The sequence below is a fragment of the Dreissena polymorpha genome, chromosome 6, assembly GCF_020536995.1.
Source record: "Dreissena polymorpha isolate Duluth1 chromosome 6, UMN_Dpol_1.0, whole genome shotgun sequence".
In the NCBI taxonomy this organism is placed as follows: Eukaryota; Metazoa; Mollusca; class Bivalvia; order Myida; family Dreissenidae; genus Dreissena; species Dreissena polymorpha.
In genome coordinates, this window is record NC_068360.1 from 2236581 (window position 1) to 2255408 (window position 18828).

Below are 18828 nucleotides of genomic sequence, written 5' to 3' on the forward strand. Positions count from 1 at the left end.
GAGGGGGATGACCTTCAAGGTAATGTCGTAAAAGAGTTTAAAGCTCGCCGTGGTGTAGTGAAAATAGTGTTTGCCTAATGAACAGGGGGGCTTAGGTCTGATCCCCACAATGGGAACGTTTGTAAGATCTCCCTAAAAGACACAGAGTACTGGTTCTACCCAGGAAATAGACTTCAATAAGCCTTCTGTTTTCTTTGAAGCAATTGAGCTAAAATAAATAGGTTTAAACTAATCATATGACTTTAGACATGGCAAAAGACCGTAACGATTTAAGACTTCCGTACAAGGGAAATATTTTACATGCCAGTTGTAAATTGCAATGGCCTTAATTATAAGTGTTTTACCCAAGAGCGCATAGGGATCTATAAACATACAAACTTGAGTGTTATTGATTAATTTAACTAAGATTAATTAATATATTTAATATGTTTACCTTTCAATATCTACCATTTCACTAACATGCCATTACAGTCAAGTGCATAGAGTGACAAAGATAATAAAGCAGAACATGCAGGTGAATCTGATTTTAAACAGATCAACTAACATTTAATTCACCATGGGAATAATTTGATACAATTTATCAGAAAAAAACTTCAGCCAACCTACCTACCCTTTTTTTGCTATGTTAATAATTGTAGTTTTAATTGGTTATTTGAATTGTGAATGTTCGGATACACAACACATGAAAACTAGTGTTGTTGCTATTTTATTAAGAAATACTTCAAAATTGAGTATTAAAGTAATTTCAAAAAAATTACTAGGGTTCAACTTAAAGATCTTGATTGGAGATTAACAAAATGTTGAGGTTTATTTTTAAACAATATTGTTTTTTATTTTTTGGATACATTCAATTGGGAATTTTTAGGTCCTGTTGAGGAAAAATATACACTTGTTTTGATTGGGAATGGCTCCCTGTACCGCTCCCAAATTAAAAGCAAAACAAAAACACTGTCAAGTGTTTATGGGTCTTATAATGACCATTTTTTAAACCAGGAAGTTTTGAAGAAAGTGAAATCATCAAGTCAAAAGCTGGATTATGCTTCGAGATTTTGATCACTACAATTTGTATGCCCCTGAAGGAGGGCATATAGTGATCGGACTGTCTGTCTGTCAGTCTGTCTGTCCGTCTGTCTGTTACACTTTGCGTTTAGGTTTCAAAAAAAAGCTCATAACTTCTATGTCACTTCAGATAGCAACTTGATATTTGGCATGCATGTGTATCTCATGAAGCTGCACATTTTGAGTGGTGAAATGTCAAGGTCAACCTTCAAGGTCAAAGGTAAAAAAAACTAATCCAAGTGAAGTAATAAGCTTTAAAGGTAGATAATTATCTGTACCTGCCAAATGATAAAAAAATAAAAATAAATCAAAGCGGCGCAGGAGGGGGCATTGTGTTTCTGACAAACACATCTCTTGTTGGTAAGGAGTTTACCTATTGACTTATTCAACATGTATAAAGAGAGGTTAACATTCAGAACAGTTCTTAAATGTTGTATTTATGCTGCAAACTTTTATTTCGTCTTTTTCTAATTACAAATGCGACATAAAACCCATCGAAGCCCTGCCTTCCCATCTCCTATCCTGCTCTCCCCTCCCATCCATGCTTCATTTCCCATGTAAAATAACAATACATATTTTGATATTGTAGGTTTTTCTGTTGAACTTGCAAAATCAAGCAAGGATGAACAAGATCCTCGCGTTAACTTTCAATTTGCTATGTAAAGACTTGATAAAACATGACTGTGCATTCATTACTTCAGGATGTCTGCGCTTTTACTTTTATAATTTGGTAGTTTACTTTCTACATAAGCCACATTTAACAATGATTAAATCTACAGGCTTTGCCACATCGATAAGGAAGACTTTCTCTGCAATTTGATCTTACAATTGGTCATGGTTATTCAGTTATGACTGCTAAATTTGTGAAATGTATACACACGCACACACATTTTACTATGGGATGCATTTAAATAGGCTACTTTTATCTAAGCAAGAGAAAATAACCTTGTAGATTCATATCCTGATTTGATTAAAAAAATGGCGGCTGGTTAGTTATTTTATTTGATTATTTTAACAGGTACATTCTTCTCCAAATAATGTACACGATGAAGGCTTTCCTTGCATTAAATAGCAAATGTACAGTTTTTCATATTAAAACACTAAATTTTGTTTCCATAGTTTGCTCAACAAACTTAGAACATCCAATGCTAATCTGCCTAAAAATGTTTAACTTCAAGGGCACTTAAAACTTAAAGCAACCAATGTACTGACAGAGTGACTCCAATGAACCACCTGTCAAACTGTGTTGGTAGGGGTATTAACATACAAACAAATACAGCATTATCAATTAAAAATCAATTAGTTGCTAAACATAAGTATTAAATATGCAGACATATCTGTTGATGTTTTCAATTTTATTCTCATGTGGAAGGCACTTTTTATGCTGCCTGTTATACCTCAGTCACAAATAGACACCGATCACCGTCCGATCAGCAGCCGACGTATTTTTCCACTCGTCGGGCTGGCGACCGGCCGATGATTGCACGGAAACCGGGTCAATTTGTAGCATCGGGCGGCGTCCGGATAAATTTTAAGTCTCACTTAAAATTTTACCCGACGTCGGGCCCAGGAAGGAATCAAGTTGAGATCGAAACAAGATCGGACGATCAACGCACAGGTATTGCCCGGCGATCGCCGGACATCGGATTCATTGAACGTGTATCGGCAAAAGTAAAGGTATTTCACAGGGGCATATACATTGGCCGGCGACCGTCTGATTGCAGGAGGGCCTCCGCACGATGCCCGATGGAGGCCGGACAGCGCTCGTTATGATACACGTACAATGAATCCGATGTCGGGCGCACGCCAGGCGATAACTGTCCGTCGATCGTCCGATCTTTTTTCGATCTAAACTCGATTCCTTCCCGGGCCCCATGTCGGGTAAAACAAACTGTGAGATTAAAAATTGATCCGGACGCTACAAAATGACCCGATGTCAGTGCGATCATCGACCGGCGTCAGCCCGATGAAAGGAAAAAAACGTTGGCCACTGATCGGACAGTGATCGGTGTCTATTTGTGACTGAGGTTTTAAACTTTGTCACTCATCGGACGGCGGACGGCTCCGACGTGTCCAGTCTTCCCGATGCCTGGAGATTTGACACATCGGCCGGCGACCTGATTATTTGTGACTGAGGCATAAGGGGTGGCATTTGGCAGTTTGACTGTCTGTCCTTCGGTCTCTCCCTCCGGCATTCCGATTTTCGAAGGTTTTTTACGCAACTCTTTCAGATATTGAGCTTATTTTTGGTTTGTGGGTCTACCTACATGACCTACTGATAAAGTGTGAAATGTGTTCTGGTCCTTTGATTTCTGGCAAAGTAATGGGCCTAAGACTTAGATATTTTCTCTATTATAGCCGTTTTCTGGAGATTTTTAATGCAATTTCAGATATGAGCAGATTTGTGGTATGTGAGTCTACCTACATGACTGATATAAAAGTATGATTTTTGTTCCTGTCCATTGGTTTTTGGCAAATTTATGGGACTTGGACTTCATTTTCTGCTTTCTGGAGGCTTTTTGCAACGCTTTCAGATATTTACTTGATTTTTGGTATGTAATTCTACCTACATGACCTTCAGATGAAGTGTGATTTTCACTCCGGTCCAATGATTTTGTGGCGAAGTTATGGACCTTGGACTTAAATTGTTCTCTATAATATCTGTTTTCTTGAAGTTTTTTATGCAAGACTTTCATATAGTGAGCTGATTTTTGGTATGTGAGTCTTCCTTCATTACCTACAGATTAAGTGTGAGTTTTGTTCCGGTAAAGTGATTTTTGGAAAAGTGAAGGGCCTTGGACTTGTAAATTTTCTCTCTTATAAACGGTTTCCATAGTTTTTTTGGCAAAACACTTTCAGATATGTATGCGATTTTTGGTATATGAGTCTCCCTACATGACTTACAGATTAAGTGCAAGTTTCAATCTGGTCCAATGATTTTTGGGGAAGTCTAGGGCCTTGGAATTATTTTTTTTCTCTAAAGTAGCTGTGATGGGGCTTCAAAGCGCAGTAGAGGGCATAGTGTTTCAAAAATACAGGTCTTGTTCACCTGTGCCTTACTGCACAAAAAGCATAGACCTGTTGTTGTTGTTTTTAATAAAGCTAACAAGTTGATGAAGACACTTAACTCAGCTTTTAAGTAACCATCAAGGCCAACTTTCTCGCAGAATTTATTAAACACATTTAAAGGGATCTTTTCACGCTTTGGTAAATTGACAAAATTGAAAAAAGTTGTTTCAGATTCGTAAGTTTCGTTTTAGTTATGATATTTGTGAGGAAACAGTAATACTGAACATTAACCATGCTCTAATATAGCCATTATATGCATCTTTTGACGATTTTAAAACCTAAAAATTATAAAGCGTTGCAACGCGAAACGATTGAATAATTTGGAGAGTTCTGTTTTTGTCGTTAAATTTTGTGAAACTACGAAGATTGCTTATATAAGGTATAAAATACATCAAGAATGTGTACTCGGCGGAATAGCTCAGTAGGCTAAAGCGTTTTTACTTCAGGACTCTGGCAGGACTCCAGGGGTCACTGGTTCGAAACCTGCTCCAGGCAATGTTCTTTTCCTTTTTTTTAACTTTTTTCTTGATTTTTTTCTGGAGCTTTTATGATCCAATGTTTACATTTATCAATATAAAGCATTTAATGAATAAGTTAAAAAAATGCCAAAATCTGTGAAAAGGCCCCTTTAATGCCATGTATAATCCCCAACAACAAATATTTGTAACCAAGCTTATTTCTTTTGGACTTCAGTATCCACACCATAATCTTTCACTATGATCAGTTATTCATAAAGGGCTTGTAAACATTTAGTCTGAGTAAATCTAAAAGCTAAGGAATGCAGCGAGTCAATTATTGTTGTTTCCTGATTATGGAATTCTTGAGTTGATGATAGCTTTATAGTAAATAGTAAAATTAGGGGCAGGGTTTTTCTCTAGGGTCGGGCTTGGATGAGATTATAAAAAAAATAATTCTTCAGTCTAAGATACCAAATACATCTTTAGCACTATTGTGTCAGTTTAACATTTCTATATTTGATACATGTTTAAGTTAGTACCTTATAAACCCTCCATGCACTTATGGGTATAAGGTTTCCACACATGAAGGATTGGGTGTGATACTAGATCACCTGTTTGGTATTCATTTAACTGTAACTGTGGTTTCATCTGGTTTCATCTTACTTCCATGTTGCTATTTAAGTTATAAAGCTTGTGAAAATACTGATGTTTCTTCAAAGTTTAAACAGAGACAAAGTTGTAACATATCACAGATTTTACATAGAGGATGAACCTGGTTACTGCCTGTTTTTTACCCTTTCTCACTTAAAAGCTAAGTGAAAATGGCTATGTGCAAACAGCATAAAACCAGAACAGCCTGCTGTTTGCTGCTCATCAGTATCAAAGGATTGGAACTCAAACCTCTGGATCTCGTATTAGAAAGGCCTTTAATTAAATTTAATTTTCTAAGGAATTTCAAATGGGCCAAGATACCTGTCTAAGTGGTAAAGGGTTAAACAGAGACAAAGTTGTAACATATCACAGTTATTTACATAGAGAATGAACCTGGTTTAATACTGCCTGATTGTTTTATAATATATCAGGTGAGGCTTGGAATTAAATAACAGCTTGCTAATCAAATTGTTGAAATGAACTGCATTTTGATCAAACTTTATTTGTAACAGTTATTTCTCAAATCTTTGTTTATGATATCAACAAACTTTCTATGATTCCTCCCTGGAGGAGGGCATTTGCAAACAAATTCAGGAAAGGTTTAATTTAGACAAGATTAGCTCTTTTGATGCTTTTGAAAGACCATTTGAATTTAATAAAGCAATAAAACTGTTGGAGAATGTTATATATGGCTGTAAGAATATGATATAAACATCTTCATTCAATTGATCTGTTTACATAACCTAGAGCTTCTAAATACTTACCTTTTTAAATTTCAGTTCAAATATTGACATAGTATGTTACTTTATGAAGAATAATCAACTCAAAAACATGTTCTTTTTGTGTTGTTGTGTTTTTGTCTGTCTGTCTGTCTGTCTGTCTGTCTGTCTGTCTGTCTGTCTGTCTGTCTGTCTGTCTGTCTGTCTGTCTGTCTGTCTGTCTGTCTGTCTGTCTGTCTGTCTGTCTGTCTGTCTGTCTGTCTGCCTGCCTGCCTGCCTGCCTGCCTGCCTGCCTGCCTGCCTGCCTGCCTGCCTGCCTGCCTGCCTGCCTGCCTGCCTGCCTTCATGCCTGCCTTTCTGCCTGCCTGTCTTTCTGTCTGCCTGCCTGCCCGCCTGCTCGCTCGCCTGACCGCCCGCCTGTCTGTCCAACCACACGCCAGCCAGCCCGTCTGCCCGCTAGTCCGTCTGTCTGTCTGTTATATTTTACATCAGACTGTAACACCTTCTTGCTTAGAATATTAATAAGTAATTTTGACTAGTAACAATACTATATTGTTGAGAATAAAAGCGCCAAATGTTTGAATCTGTTTGATTTAAGGTGCATATAAAACTGTTTGGAAAATGTTCTAATTGTATGTCAACAGCAACCATAAACATATGACATTGTTAGACAATGCAATTCAGTCTCAAATATTGGATACCTTGGCGTAGTGGATATGGTGTCCACCTAGCTACAAGGAGTTCAAGGGTTCAATCCCCACAGTCGGACCGTTCTTTAAATTTCCCCCAAAAGGCACCAAGCACTGGTTCTAGCGCCACGAAATTGACTCGAGAGAATTTCATATAAGCCTCAGGCTTTCGATGTAATCGAGCTAAATAGATAGGTTAAAATAAATATTGAAGGTTTGATGGACAGTGGCAGTTTTATAGTGTTTGAGTCACCAGATGGTGCTTTCAAAGTTTAAATAATGCTTCATTGGCGCCATGGCAATGTGAATATTGTGTCCAACTAGCAACTGGGAGGTCATGGGTATGATCCTCACTGTGGGAGCATTTTTCAGATCCCCCCAAAAGACACCAAGTTCTGGTTCTATCCAGAGAGCGTTTTAATAAGCAGTACGCTTTTGATGCAATCAAGCAGAAATAAATAGGTTTAAACTAACCAATGCTTAAAGCCCCAGTCCCATATTGATGCCAAATCAACACGGACCATATCTGGCAAATTCTTTGCAACCACTGTTGATCTGTGAGGTTCCAGGAAAAATAATCAGCATCCCAGATGGTCCATGTAGATTCCGTCGGGTCCGGGAACAGACCATTATATGCCTTGGTTGTTTGTGTGTGTCCTTGTCCGGGAACAAATTTCAGATCCAGGACCATCAAGGACCATGACGGCAGTTTAACGATTGTCTCCAAACCCTTCACGGCTGATACACAGGAGAAGCTGGTTCAGTTTGATTTTATTGCTACCATCACAGCTACTAAGCAAGAAGACGGTGCAAACACAGTAAACATGGAGAAAACACAGGCTATCACTTAAGAACAACTAATAATTAACACAGATGATGTTATGCTTACAAGGACCTACATGATGTGAACACCCTGAAATGACTGAGTATTAGGGAGGAACACCACTTAACACGGACAATAGCGGATGTTCATATAAATACAGGCAACGTGAAATTCAATTTGCTTTTTCTGTTCGACCCATGAATGATGCAATGGGCGATGAGATGATAAGATCAAATACAAGGTAACATGATGAGATGTCAGCTTCAACTGCTTAAAGCTTAGATTGGAAACAGTATCCTGATTGTTAAAAAAAAGGCTACAACAGTGAAATAGGGAAGTCGCTAAATTGATTTTTCTACAACGGTGAATAAAATGAAAAGGAAAACCATCTATGTCAGGAAATGGCTCACAAGAAGACCAGATCTGGTTTGATATGCACCGCAGAAAGACAAACTGAAAAGAGAAAACCCAAATGGTTTCTTTAATAATCATGTGCAGGGATACCAAGATATACCAAGAAATCCTGACATGCACTGAGTACAGAATCAAGCCCAAGCTGACAGCTGGCATTAGGCTGTCAACAACATGGTGGTACCTAGCCTCAGGGGACAGCTATCACTCTCTGATGATTGGCTTACGATTAAGTTGTCAATAACATGGTTGTACCTAGCATCAGGGGACAGATACCACTCTCTGATGGTTGGCTTAAGAGTCACACAAAGCGCTGTTTCCAAGATCATCCATCATGTCTGCAATGCCTGTCCTGATGCACCAGATGATTGGAAGAACATCGCCCAGCATTAGGCAGGTGGAATTGTCTGTCATGTCCATTGTTGCTGAGCCGCTCTTCTTGTCTGACACTATTGTAACAGGTTTTCAGCATAGGTCCAGATACCAGTTTACACTGTGCTGCCTTTGAATTTCAGCAATCTTTCTTCTTTGCAGTGTTTTGGTATTCCTTTATGCTTTTCTTGTACGCATAGAGTTCTTCTAAATTAATGAGCCAATTGGCCATGTCGACCTCCTGTTCCTGTGGAAGGAAAAATAATCTTTTGTTTTGTTTTCTTTTAGCGTCAGTTTCTGAAGGTGGTTTTGATGCTTGTTGATCTACTTGTGAAGATGATGGCGATCGGAATCAAGACCTTGAGCTTGTTTCTTATTGATGCAGCTATTCTTCATCAGTAGTGGATACTGTTCGTGACAATGTTTTGGAAACTGGAAGGCACATTTTTACTGGCAGATTGTGTTTAGTCCATATCGCTGCCATGTTTGTCCATGTTATTGTCATGTTGGTCCTTTAGTGTATGTGTTGACGTTCTGCTGGTACGTATTTATCTTGGGTTATCCCTGTCTCTCCCCTTTTGGTCCGTAATAGAACGTAGCTCTGCAGGGCTCCCTCTGGCTCAAAATTTTCTGTGGCCAAATTTAACTTTTTACAATGTATGTCGGAATTCTTATTATTAAGGATATTTTATGGGTTATTATGTTGAAATCCTTGTAGCCAGATGGATTTTTTTGTAGCCAAATTTCCTTATTTGTAGCCATTGGCTAATTTGGCAATTGGCAGATCTTGATCCAGTACGATCCAAGATGGCCGTATCAATCTTTGCTTATATGGCCCTGAGGCTTATCTTCTAACTGGGACAGGGCAATATTTGAACATGTCAGTTGATAAAAAGCCAAAATATAGGACATGCAGTTTTCCTGGTTGCTTCACCATCAGCCTTTGACATAACACACTTCAGGCATTGGATTTATGTCTTTGTAGCTGTATCTATATTATGTTTTTTTTTCAGTTGTTAAGCATCTACAGGAAGGTGGTGATCCCAATTTCTTCACTGGCAATGGGACCACGCTGTTACACAAGGTACAGTTTAAGGATGTCTGCAATAGATATAACTATGCTAGTTTGATTGATAGAGTTTTTTGAATCAGAAAGTTAGACTGGATAGCTTTTAATTTAAATCGTTTTGAAATATACATGTTCATTTCAACAGATTTTCTCTATTTTGTGTTGCCAAACATAAAGGGGCAAGAAGGGTAACCGTGGCAAAAAAGGAACAGGGCACAGGACCCTGCTTTTTTAGTTTCGCTCTACCAAATTCTCTTCATGTAACACTTATTTAATATTCATATTGTCCATTGAGCCTCCTTATGAGATAACTTGGCTTAACCCTTTGCATGCTGGGAAATTTGTCGTCTGCTAAAATGTCGAATTTCTAAAATTAGCATTTTCTTCTATTTTTTCAAAGAATACTATCACAGGGGTGTCAATTTTCCGGATTATTCCGGAAATCCGGATTTGAGCCGTCCAGGGTTGATATTGAGGTGAATGTAAATCTGATGAGTTTGTTAAAGGCGGGGGGGGGGGGGGGGGGGGGGGGGGGGGGGGGGGGGGTAGGGACAAAATTCTTTTAGTGCGGGATCATTTGAGAACGAATATTGTTATGGCATCGTAGGCATTCCGGACATTTGCGCTTGGTACCGATTTTATTTATTGATTTCTGATTGGTAAGCGGCTGGCACTGTCATGAGCAGTCACTGGCTAAGTAAAGCACTGCAATATCATATTTTAAAACAATATGTTAATCAAATTATATATTGACTGCGTATTTGCTAGTTTACTGGTTACTGGTTTTCATTTTCTGCAGTCAAACGATATGCATATTTTATTTCATTTGCAAATGATGTATCGCGACATGTTTTCGGACAGTCTTTTTCAAATATGCTGGTTTGTCGATTTTTATTTAATTTCGGAGTTCTTAATATCATTTGTTTAGAATGACAAATACACCTGCGGTGTTACAGATGGTTTGGTTTATAATATTTCCTTTGTACTCACCAGAAATTGCACCTAGAAAGACTATTAAAAAAAAGAACAATAAGCTAGGGCTCGGGGGGTTGGGCCCTCTCTTCCCTTTATCCTACGGCTTAATTTTCAGGATTTCAAATTGGGGACAATTGACACCCCTGTATCAGAATAGCAAACAGTTTGGATCCTGATGAGACGCCACGTTCTGTGGCGTCTCATCTGGATCCAAACTGTTTGCAAAGGCCTTTAAAATTCGGTTCCCGCACTGAAAGGGTTAATGCATTTGTGTAAGTGTTGTTCAAGATTAGCCCGTGCAACACTTTCCCATTTTATGGAATTTTTCCTGTATGGGAAGTCTCTTCTAAACAAAAATCCAGATAAGGCAGAAAGTGTCGTCCCTGATAAACCTGTGTAGACAGGACAGGCTGATCTGGGAGAACGCTTTACACACATGCATTAAGCCCTGTTTTGTCAGAACGAGGCTCATATTGTCTGTTAACCCTTTATCACTTAGAGACTTATTTTGAGGGGTTTGTAGTCCCTTAGAAAGTTAAATTTAATTAAAGACCTTTCTTTCTAGGTTCAAGTTTTAAATGCTTAATTTCCATCCTTTAGATACTGATGAGCAGCAAACAGCATAAAACATGAGCAGACTGCGAGTTACTCCCAGGCTGTTCTTGTTTTATGCTGTTTGCACATAGCCATTTCCACTTTGCTTCTGTGTGGTTAAGGGTTAATTATCTCCCCTTAATGACCGCCCTTCTTCTCTGCTTGACAGTGCGCCATGGAGGACAACGTGTCTGCAGCAGACATGCTGGTACAGAGTGGAGCAGACGTGAATGTTGTCGATGACGACTGGTGGACGCCGTTACACACAGCATGTTCCTGTGACAGTGTGGAAGTGGCACAGCTCTTACTAAATGTGAGTCACAGAGAAATGAGTTGCCCATGTTTGCGCTAGATTTTAAAGTTCCAGTATAGGGAAACATATTTAAATGCATTTTAATCGGACATCAGCTGTTGTGAATGCAAAGGTGTTTTTTTTTCACTCAAAACCACTTCATTTGTAATACATGTATTATGATCAATCTTACGCTAGCTTTATCTTTCTAGAATTGACTATAAACTTTTAACACTCAGAACAATATTATTTTTAATGGACTATAAACCTTTTAATCTCGGTACAAGCAGAGTTGACTGGATTTATTAAATTTTGTTGAGATTAAATTATGTGGATATGTAAAATTTACATAATCCTTAAATTTGTGCATTTTTGAAAATGTCAGATTTATAAGACATTGTTTGCAATCATTCATTGAATATTTGATTTTGTGTTTGATCAAACCAACAAGAATTCAAAATAATTATTGTCTGACAAATAAAGTTGCTTTCACAGTACCTTCTTGATTTATTCCACAGATTAACGCTCAATATTAATAGCAGTGCCCATGTCTGGCACAACAAAAGGCCTGGTCTGGACATACTAGAAAATAATTTGATTATAAAAATAGCAATGTTTTAGCAAGAGGGCTAAAAATAATTGAGTTATAAAAGTTTAATTGGTGTTAAATTACAAAAATAGACTTGATTCAGGATAGGGAAGGCATTTCTTGTCAAGTTGTAGCCCCTGTTGTTTAGATCTCTGGCCTTAACATTGCATTTGAAGTAAATATTATCATAATTAAACCAGAAGTACCATCAGATTCATTAATGTGCAAAACTATGCTACATTATAATGAATTTGCCATAGTCTACCTGATGTTTACCCATAAAAAAAAGTAGTTTCTTGCATTTTCTAGTTGTGTCATTGATTGGTTCAAAGCCTGTGACAGCTTCAAGTGTTTTATACACATGCATGTGAGCCTCGCACTTGGAAAAAGTGGCTTAATGCATGTGCGTAAAAGTGTCGTCCCTGATTAGCCGTTATTTTTACAATTTCAGAATGGTGCCAATGTGGCTGCTATTGATGTTGACGGCTTCTTTCCTCTTGACTTGGCAGCTGAAGGTGCTGAGGTGAAATCTGTGATGCAACGACACCTGGAGCAGATTGGTATGTTACCGGTGGTCATATTCATTAACAGTTTAAGGTGATTTCTAAACCCTTTCTCGCTTAGAAGTAAAATAAAAATGGCTTTATGCAGCAAGCCTAAAACCAGAACAGCCTGAAGGTAACTTGCAGCCTGTTGATGTTTAATGCTGTTTGATGCTTATTGGTATCTTAGGGTTTGAAATGAAGCCCTTTAAATATGAATCTAGTATGAAAGGTCTTTAATTTACTACAAAGCCATCAAAGTGAATAACAGAGTGGTAAAGGGTTCATATTGTCATATGCATAGCAGGTATGACAGTGGACAGCTTGCATCAGCATCGCCAGATACGTCCCCGGGACATGCTAAACAACATCAAGGGCCTGCCACTGGCCGCAGACATCAACCAGCTTAATGAAGAGGGGGTTAGCTTGGTATGACTCTAGGGCTGGATGTTTAAGAGGTTGTTCTAAAAACAAAGGGCTTAATACATGTGTGTAAAGTGTCATCCAAGATTAGCCCATGCAGGCTAATCAGGGACGGCACTTTCTGCTTTTATGGTATTTTTTGTTAACAGGAAATCACTTACAAAAACCCTATCAATGCAGAAATTTTCATCCCAGATTAGCCTGCGCGGACACTACACTGCAACGCCAATATATCGCGTTTTGGCTATGGCTTCCAAAAATCCCACGAGCATGATCACTAAATGACATGTTTTAATATGAGAATTTGCTAACTTAAGCAAAAAAAACGGTTCTAGCTAGTATTAACACCCTATATTTCGCGGCTTATTATGGCACGCAGTGAAGTGTGAAAAAGTCTATTAGTGACAGTGTTGTTTACACGCGGCTTGGGTTGTTTTTAACATTTAAGAAATAACCAATTAGTGTCAATGCAGAGGTAATAATGGCAGTTTACTTGTATATAAATAGTTAGATTTCGGTACTGGTCATGAATTTCTTTGTCCTGATAAAAAGCGCGCGAAAATTGGTGTGGGTGTATTTATTTGTTAATAATTTCTTTTTAGCGCGTATAACATTGAGATAATATAATTTCCATTAAAAGTTTTGTTTTAAATTTCAACTAAAGTACCGCGTTATCTCGCGAGTTATGTGGCATTGACATTTCCTCTTAATAAAATATAATTCAAACACACTGTATTGTTACCGTTACGCTGTTTCAGTTCCTTCATTAGGACTAATTATAAGGATAAATTCGAAACTATGCACAATGATATTTTTTACGTTTTTTACGGCAAGAATTCTTCTTTTAAGCTGATTCGCGAGCGAGTGTACAAAAAATAAAAAATATAATTTACATTTTGGTTTATTTGATAAATACAGATGCGTATGTTGTTATGAAAATGTTTATTGTAGAATTGGTTTGCAATTATAACTATACAAATATGTAGCAGCGCCGTATATAAAATGAAATAATTGGGGAAATTTGACAAATTAACCGCAATGCAATTAAGTCTAAGACATTTCCCGAGTTATATCGCGCGCCCAATATATCGCGCTCGAGATCTTTGGACCCCACCAACCGCGATATATCGGCGTTGCAGTGTACTCTGATACTTGAAGCACTTGCATTAAGCCCAGTTTTCCAAAAACGCAACTCAAATTCAAGTTTTACAGTTTGGTTGTCGGTCTGTTTTTTTTATCTGCATAAGATGCTATAAGTTTATGGAGCAAACTACTTCCATATGTCTTAAGCGATTAAATTAAAACGTTTAATATGTCATTTCCATTTAGATGTGCAAGGCTTTTTGTTTTGTTTTTTGGACTTGCTAAAGCTTGCCAATATTCAGCTGACACTGATGCATAAACATATGTAGGTAAGGTTATGGAAATGGATAAGTTTACATACTGAAATTGTTTTAAATTGATAAATGACTATTTCACTTATATAAATTGCCACTTACATGTATCCCATTCAACATGGACACCAAGACAGCTAAGTTTGAACGTAGTGACAATCCCAGCATATTGTGGATGCTTATAGAATTCAATAGTTTAGGGTAATGTTAGCAAGCTTTAGTAACAAGTATTTAATTGACTTGTTCACAGTTTGGTAAAATGACGAATTCCAAAATTATTGTTGTAGATTAAAAAAAGAATGTATAAGTTATGGTCAAACAAGTGAAATACCACTTCTGAAGAAGAAAAATGTTGAACTATGTTCGATCACTAATGAAGATAATCTTCATTCAAAATGGATAAAATAAAATATGAAAGATGTTTGTTATTAATTTGAAAAATATGTTCAGCACTAACATATTTATGTTTTGCATAAGTATACTAAAGCGTCTGTGGCGCATTATGTTATCATTTGCTTCCAGAGGTCCCAGGTTCAAATCCTGATAAAGGCAATTTTTTTTTATTAACTTTTTTGTTTATTCTATAAGCCAATTGAAAAGAAAATCTGTGTGTCCATGGGTATTGTTGTAAAGATAATTCTATATTTTCAAATTTTGAAGACCTTCAGTGTTTGTGATATCAATCAGTACTACATTTCTCATCAGTTTATCTGTTGTTTGTTTCAAGTTGCACATTGCCGCAGCCAATGGTTATCGAAGCTGCCTGAAAGCCCTGTTCAAATATAATGTGGATGTGAACAGGCTAGACTGGTATGGCTGGACTCCCCTGCATGTGGCTGCACGCTTTAACCAGGTAATGTGCAACCTTAACTAGGTAGTGTGTTACCATAACCAGGTAATGTGTAAACTTAACTAGGTAGTGTGTTACCTTTACCAGGTAATGTGTAACATTAAACAGGTTATGTGTAACTTTGACGAGGTATTGTGTAACTTTAACCAGGTAATGTTTTAACTTCACCAGGAAATGTGTTTCCCTAACCAGGTAATGTGTAACCTTGACAACAAAATACTATGCCTTGGCTGTTGTCATGAATGTATAACAACAAACGGAGCATGTTGTGTAAGTTGACAATAAAATACCATGCCTTTGGCTGTTGTCTTGAACGTATACCAACAGACGGAGCATGTTCTGTAAGTTGACAATAAAGTATCATGCCCTGACTGCTGTCATGAACATATAACACCAGGTGAAACATGTTCTATATGTTGACAACAAAATACCATGTTTTGGCTGTTGTCATGAACGCATAACAACTGGTGGAGCATGCTCTCTATGTTGGCAATAGAATACCATGCCGTGGCTGTTGTCACGAGCGTATAAAAAAAAGCGGAGCATGTTCTATATGTTGACAATAGACTATCATGCCTTGGCTGTTGTCTTGGACGTATAACAACAGGCAAGGCTTGTGTTATATGTTAACAATAAAATACCATGCCTTGGTTGTTGTCATGAATGTATAACCAATAGGCAGAGGATGTTCTATATGTTGACATTAGAATACCATGCCTTTGCTGCTGTCATGAACATATGACACCATGTGAAATATGTTCTATATGTTGACAATAGAATATCATGCCTTGACTGCTGTCATGAACATATGACACCATGTGAAATATGTTCTATATGTTGACAATAGAATATCATGCCTTGACTGCTGTCATGAACATATGACACCATGTGAAATATGTTCTATATGTTGACAATAGAATATCATGCCTTGACTGCTGTCATGAACATATGACACCATGTGAAATATGTTCTATATGTTGACAATAGAATATCATGCCTTGACTGCTGTCATGAACATATGACACCATGTGAAATATGTTCTATATGTTGACAATAGAATATCATGCCTTGACTGCTGTCATGAACATATGACACCATGTGAAATATGTTCTATATGTTGACAATAGAATATCATGCCTTGACTGCTGTCATGAACATATGACACCATGTGAAATATGTTCTATATGTTGACAATAGAATATCATGCCTTGACTGCTGTCATGAACATATGACACCATGTGAAATATGTTCTATATGTTGACACTAGAATATCATGCCTTGACTGCTGTCATGAACATATGACACCATGTGAAATATGTTCTATATGTTGACAATAGAATATCATGCCTTGACTGCTGCCATGAACATATAACAACAGGTGAAGTATGGGCATGATATCAGCATATTAAGCATGGTTATTACATACTGGACAGGTGTTTTTTCCCAGTGTACACCAGTTCCCCACCCCGCACCATCTACGCCACAATTAGATGGAGACTAAATCAAAATTAAATGTAATCTTTGTAAAAATTTAAATATCTTCAATTAAAACTTAACTACGTAGGAATTGACACTGTATTACAAAAACTGTGAATAAATTCGCAGTCTAGTCAGTTTATTATTAAGGAGTGCATGGACACAATCTTGGTAGTCACATTATGCGACTTCGGGCCGGGAAAGCGAACACACGCTTGTGAATGAAAGTCATTACAAAACAAGTTCAGTTTTGAAGTAACATTTGTGCTCTTTTAATGTATTAATGATTGTTATTCACGTAAAATAATATGGTAGTTTCAGCTAGAATATCAGCAGATGTTGTAGCAATAAATACGATCATGGTGATATTGTAATATTATAGTTGTTTGTGGTGTTCTTGGTGTTCATGCTGTTAAAGCGTTTTTAGTTTACTTGTTTGTATTTGCTTTAAAATATGTCTGGGAAGGATGCACACAAAACAAATTCCATATGCTTGACTAATGTATACACCTTTTAATTGAGCTTAATTTAACTTAGGTAATAATTAATATTCAGCATTATACATTTCACTTTCACAACATCACATATATATATTTAACAAAACAGCACATACAATGTATTTATTACACAACATCAAACATCTATTTAAACGTAAAACTGACTAGATTTGTACGGCTTTTCAATAATTATCTATCTGAGTTATATATGCACTTATTTGTTAAGTACCAAACTTTTTTTTTGAAATTATAAACAAAATCCATTCAAATAGAAAACAACAGCTGTGTTTGTGAAACAAAAATGCCCCCTACTGTGCCGCTTTGAAGCCATATATTTGACATTTGACCTTGAAGGATGACCTAGACATTTCACAACTCAAAATGCCAAATTTCATGTTGCTATCTTCAATATTGTAAAAGTTATGACCAAGGTTAAAGTTTTGGGACAGACACACAGACACATGCATACAATGACAGACAGACAGGCCAAACACAATATACCCCCGATCATTCGATCAGGGGGGCATACAAAATCTCCCTGTTGCGAACATGTGTTTAAATGTCAACCAAATAATAAAGGTCTCACAAGTTCAGCAGAAGATTGCATCACATGTCACTAGATGTTGTGGCATGCTTAGCCTTTCTTATCCGTATTTTATGTCGGTCTTGTTTTTTTTTTAAATAAATGTAACACTTGATTTTATTTTAAATATTAGATTTTAGAAAACCATTATACATCACATGGTTGTAATGTAAACATATGTTAATCAGAACCAACAGTACTCAAAAGAATTATAAATTAATAAAAAACAACACAAATATTGATAATTGCAATGTTGAGTAAATATCGTACATGCATTAAGATATAACAATAAAAATAAAACAAGTGTTGTCCAAAGGCAAAATTCGTTAACAATACTTTCGTTTTGATAATATAATGTACAGTTTCTCTCATTCAAGTAAAATATCAACTTCAAAGACAATTTGTTAATTTGATAAATAAAAAACAGAAAAAAAATTATTCTACGATACTGTAAATACAAACTCCAAATGGTCTTTTTTGTTGTCTGTAAAGTGATGCATTATGTTTTTGTAATAAATTATAACCTGAGCTTTAATTGAAAAGTAACCAGACCTGGTCAGATACAATATCTTGCAAGATGCATGAATAACTGATATTGTGCATATAAATTAATATTTCTTAAGGCTTTTTGTACAAAACAAGTCACATTAAATCACAACATTTACAGCTTAACCCTTTCCCACTCAGAGGCAAAGTGAAAATTGCTATGTGCAAACAGCATAAAACCAGAACAGCCTGCGAGTAACTCGCAGTCTGTTAAAGTTTTATGCTGTTTGCTGTTCATCAGTATCTAAGGGTTGGAAATGAAACCTTTAAAACTTGAATCCAGTAAGCATGGTCTTCTATTAAATATAACTTTCTAAGAGGCTAAAAGGTACGTCAAAATACGTATCTAAGTGGTAAAGGGTTAAATGTAGTGCGTGTTTTTTTTTGCTTTTCATAAAAACACCATATTTATATGCTACTGTTAGCGCCTTATAGACTTCCTATTTAAAACAAAAAAGTATTAAGGCAAAAACTATAAAATTATTTACAACACAGAAATTAATATAAACCATTCAAAATATAGTTTATTAACACCTGATGTTCCGAACTATTTATCCGAAACAAAATATAGACGGTCATTAGGCTTACATTATAACATTGCCATACATATGTACTACTGTAAACGCCTTACTAAACACTTCCTTTTTGGAACAAAAGAAAGTATTAAGGCAATCATTGCACAATTATATACAACACCAAAAGTAATAGAAACCATTCAAAATACAGATTATAAGGGCCTTGTTCCAA

At 36.7% G+C, this 18828-nt stretch overlaps 1 protein-coding gene across 1 annotated transcript in view; it reads left to right on the top strand.

Moving 5' to 3' along the window:
- Positions 1 to 6940: 6940 nt before the first annotated feature.
- Positions 6941 to 18828, top strand: part of LOC127834129 (unconventional myosin-XVI-like) — a 165942-nt gene continuing 154054 nt past the window's right edge. The window contains exons 1-7 of the mRNA XM_052359758.1: positions 6941 to 6948; positions 7325 to 7452; positions 9265 to 9335; positions 11059 to 11202; positions 12222 to 12330; positions 12620 to 12741; positions 14857 to 14982. Coding sequence (XP_052215718.1) covers positions 6941 to 6948; positions 7325 to 7452; positions 9265 to 9335; positions 11059 to 11202; positions 12222 to 12330; positions 12620 to 12741; positions 14857 to 14982 — 708 coding nt within the window. The remainder of the gene's footprint in view (positions 6949 to 7324; positions 7453 to 9264; positions 9336 to 11058; positions 11203 to 12221; positions 12331 to 12619; positions 12742 to 14856; positions 14983 to 18828) is intronic.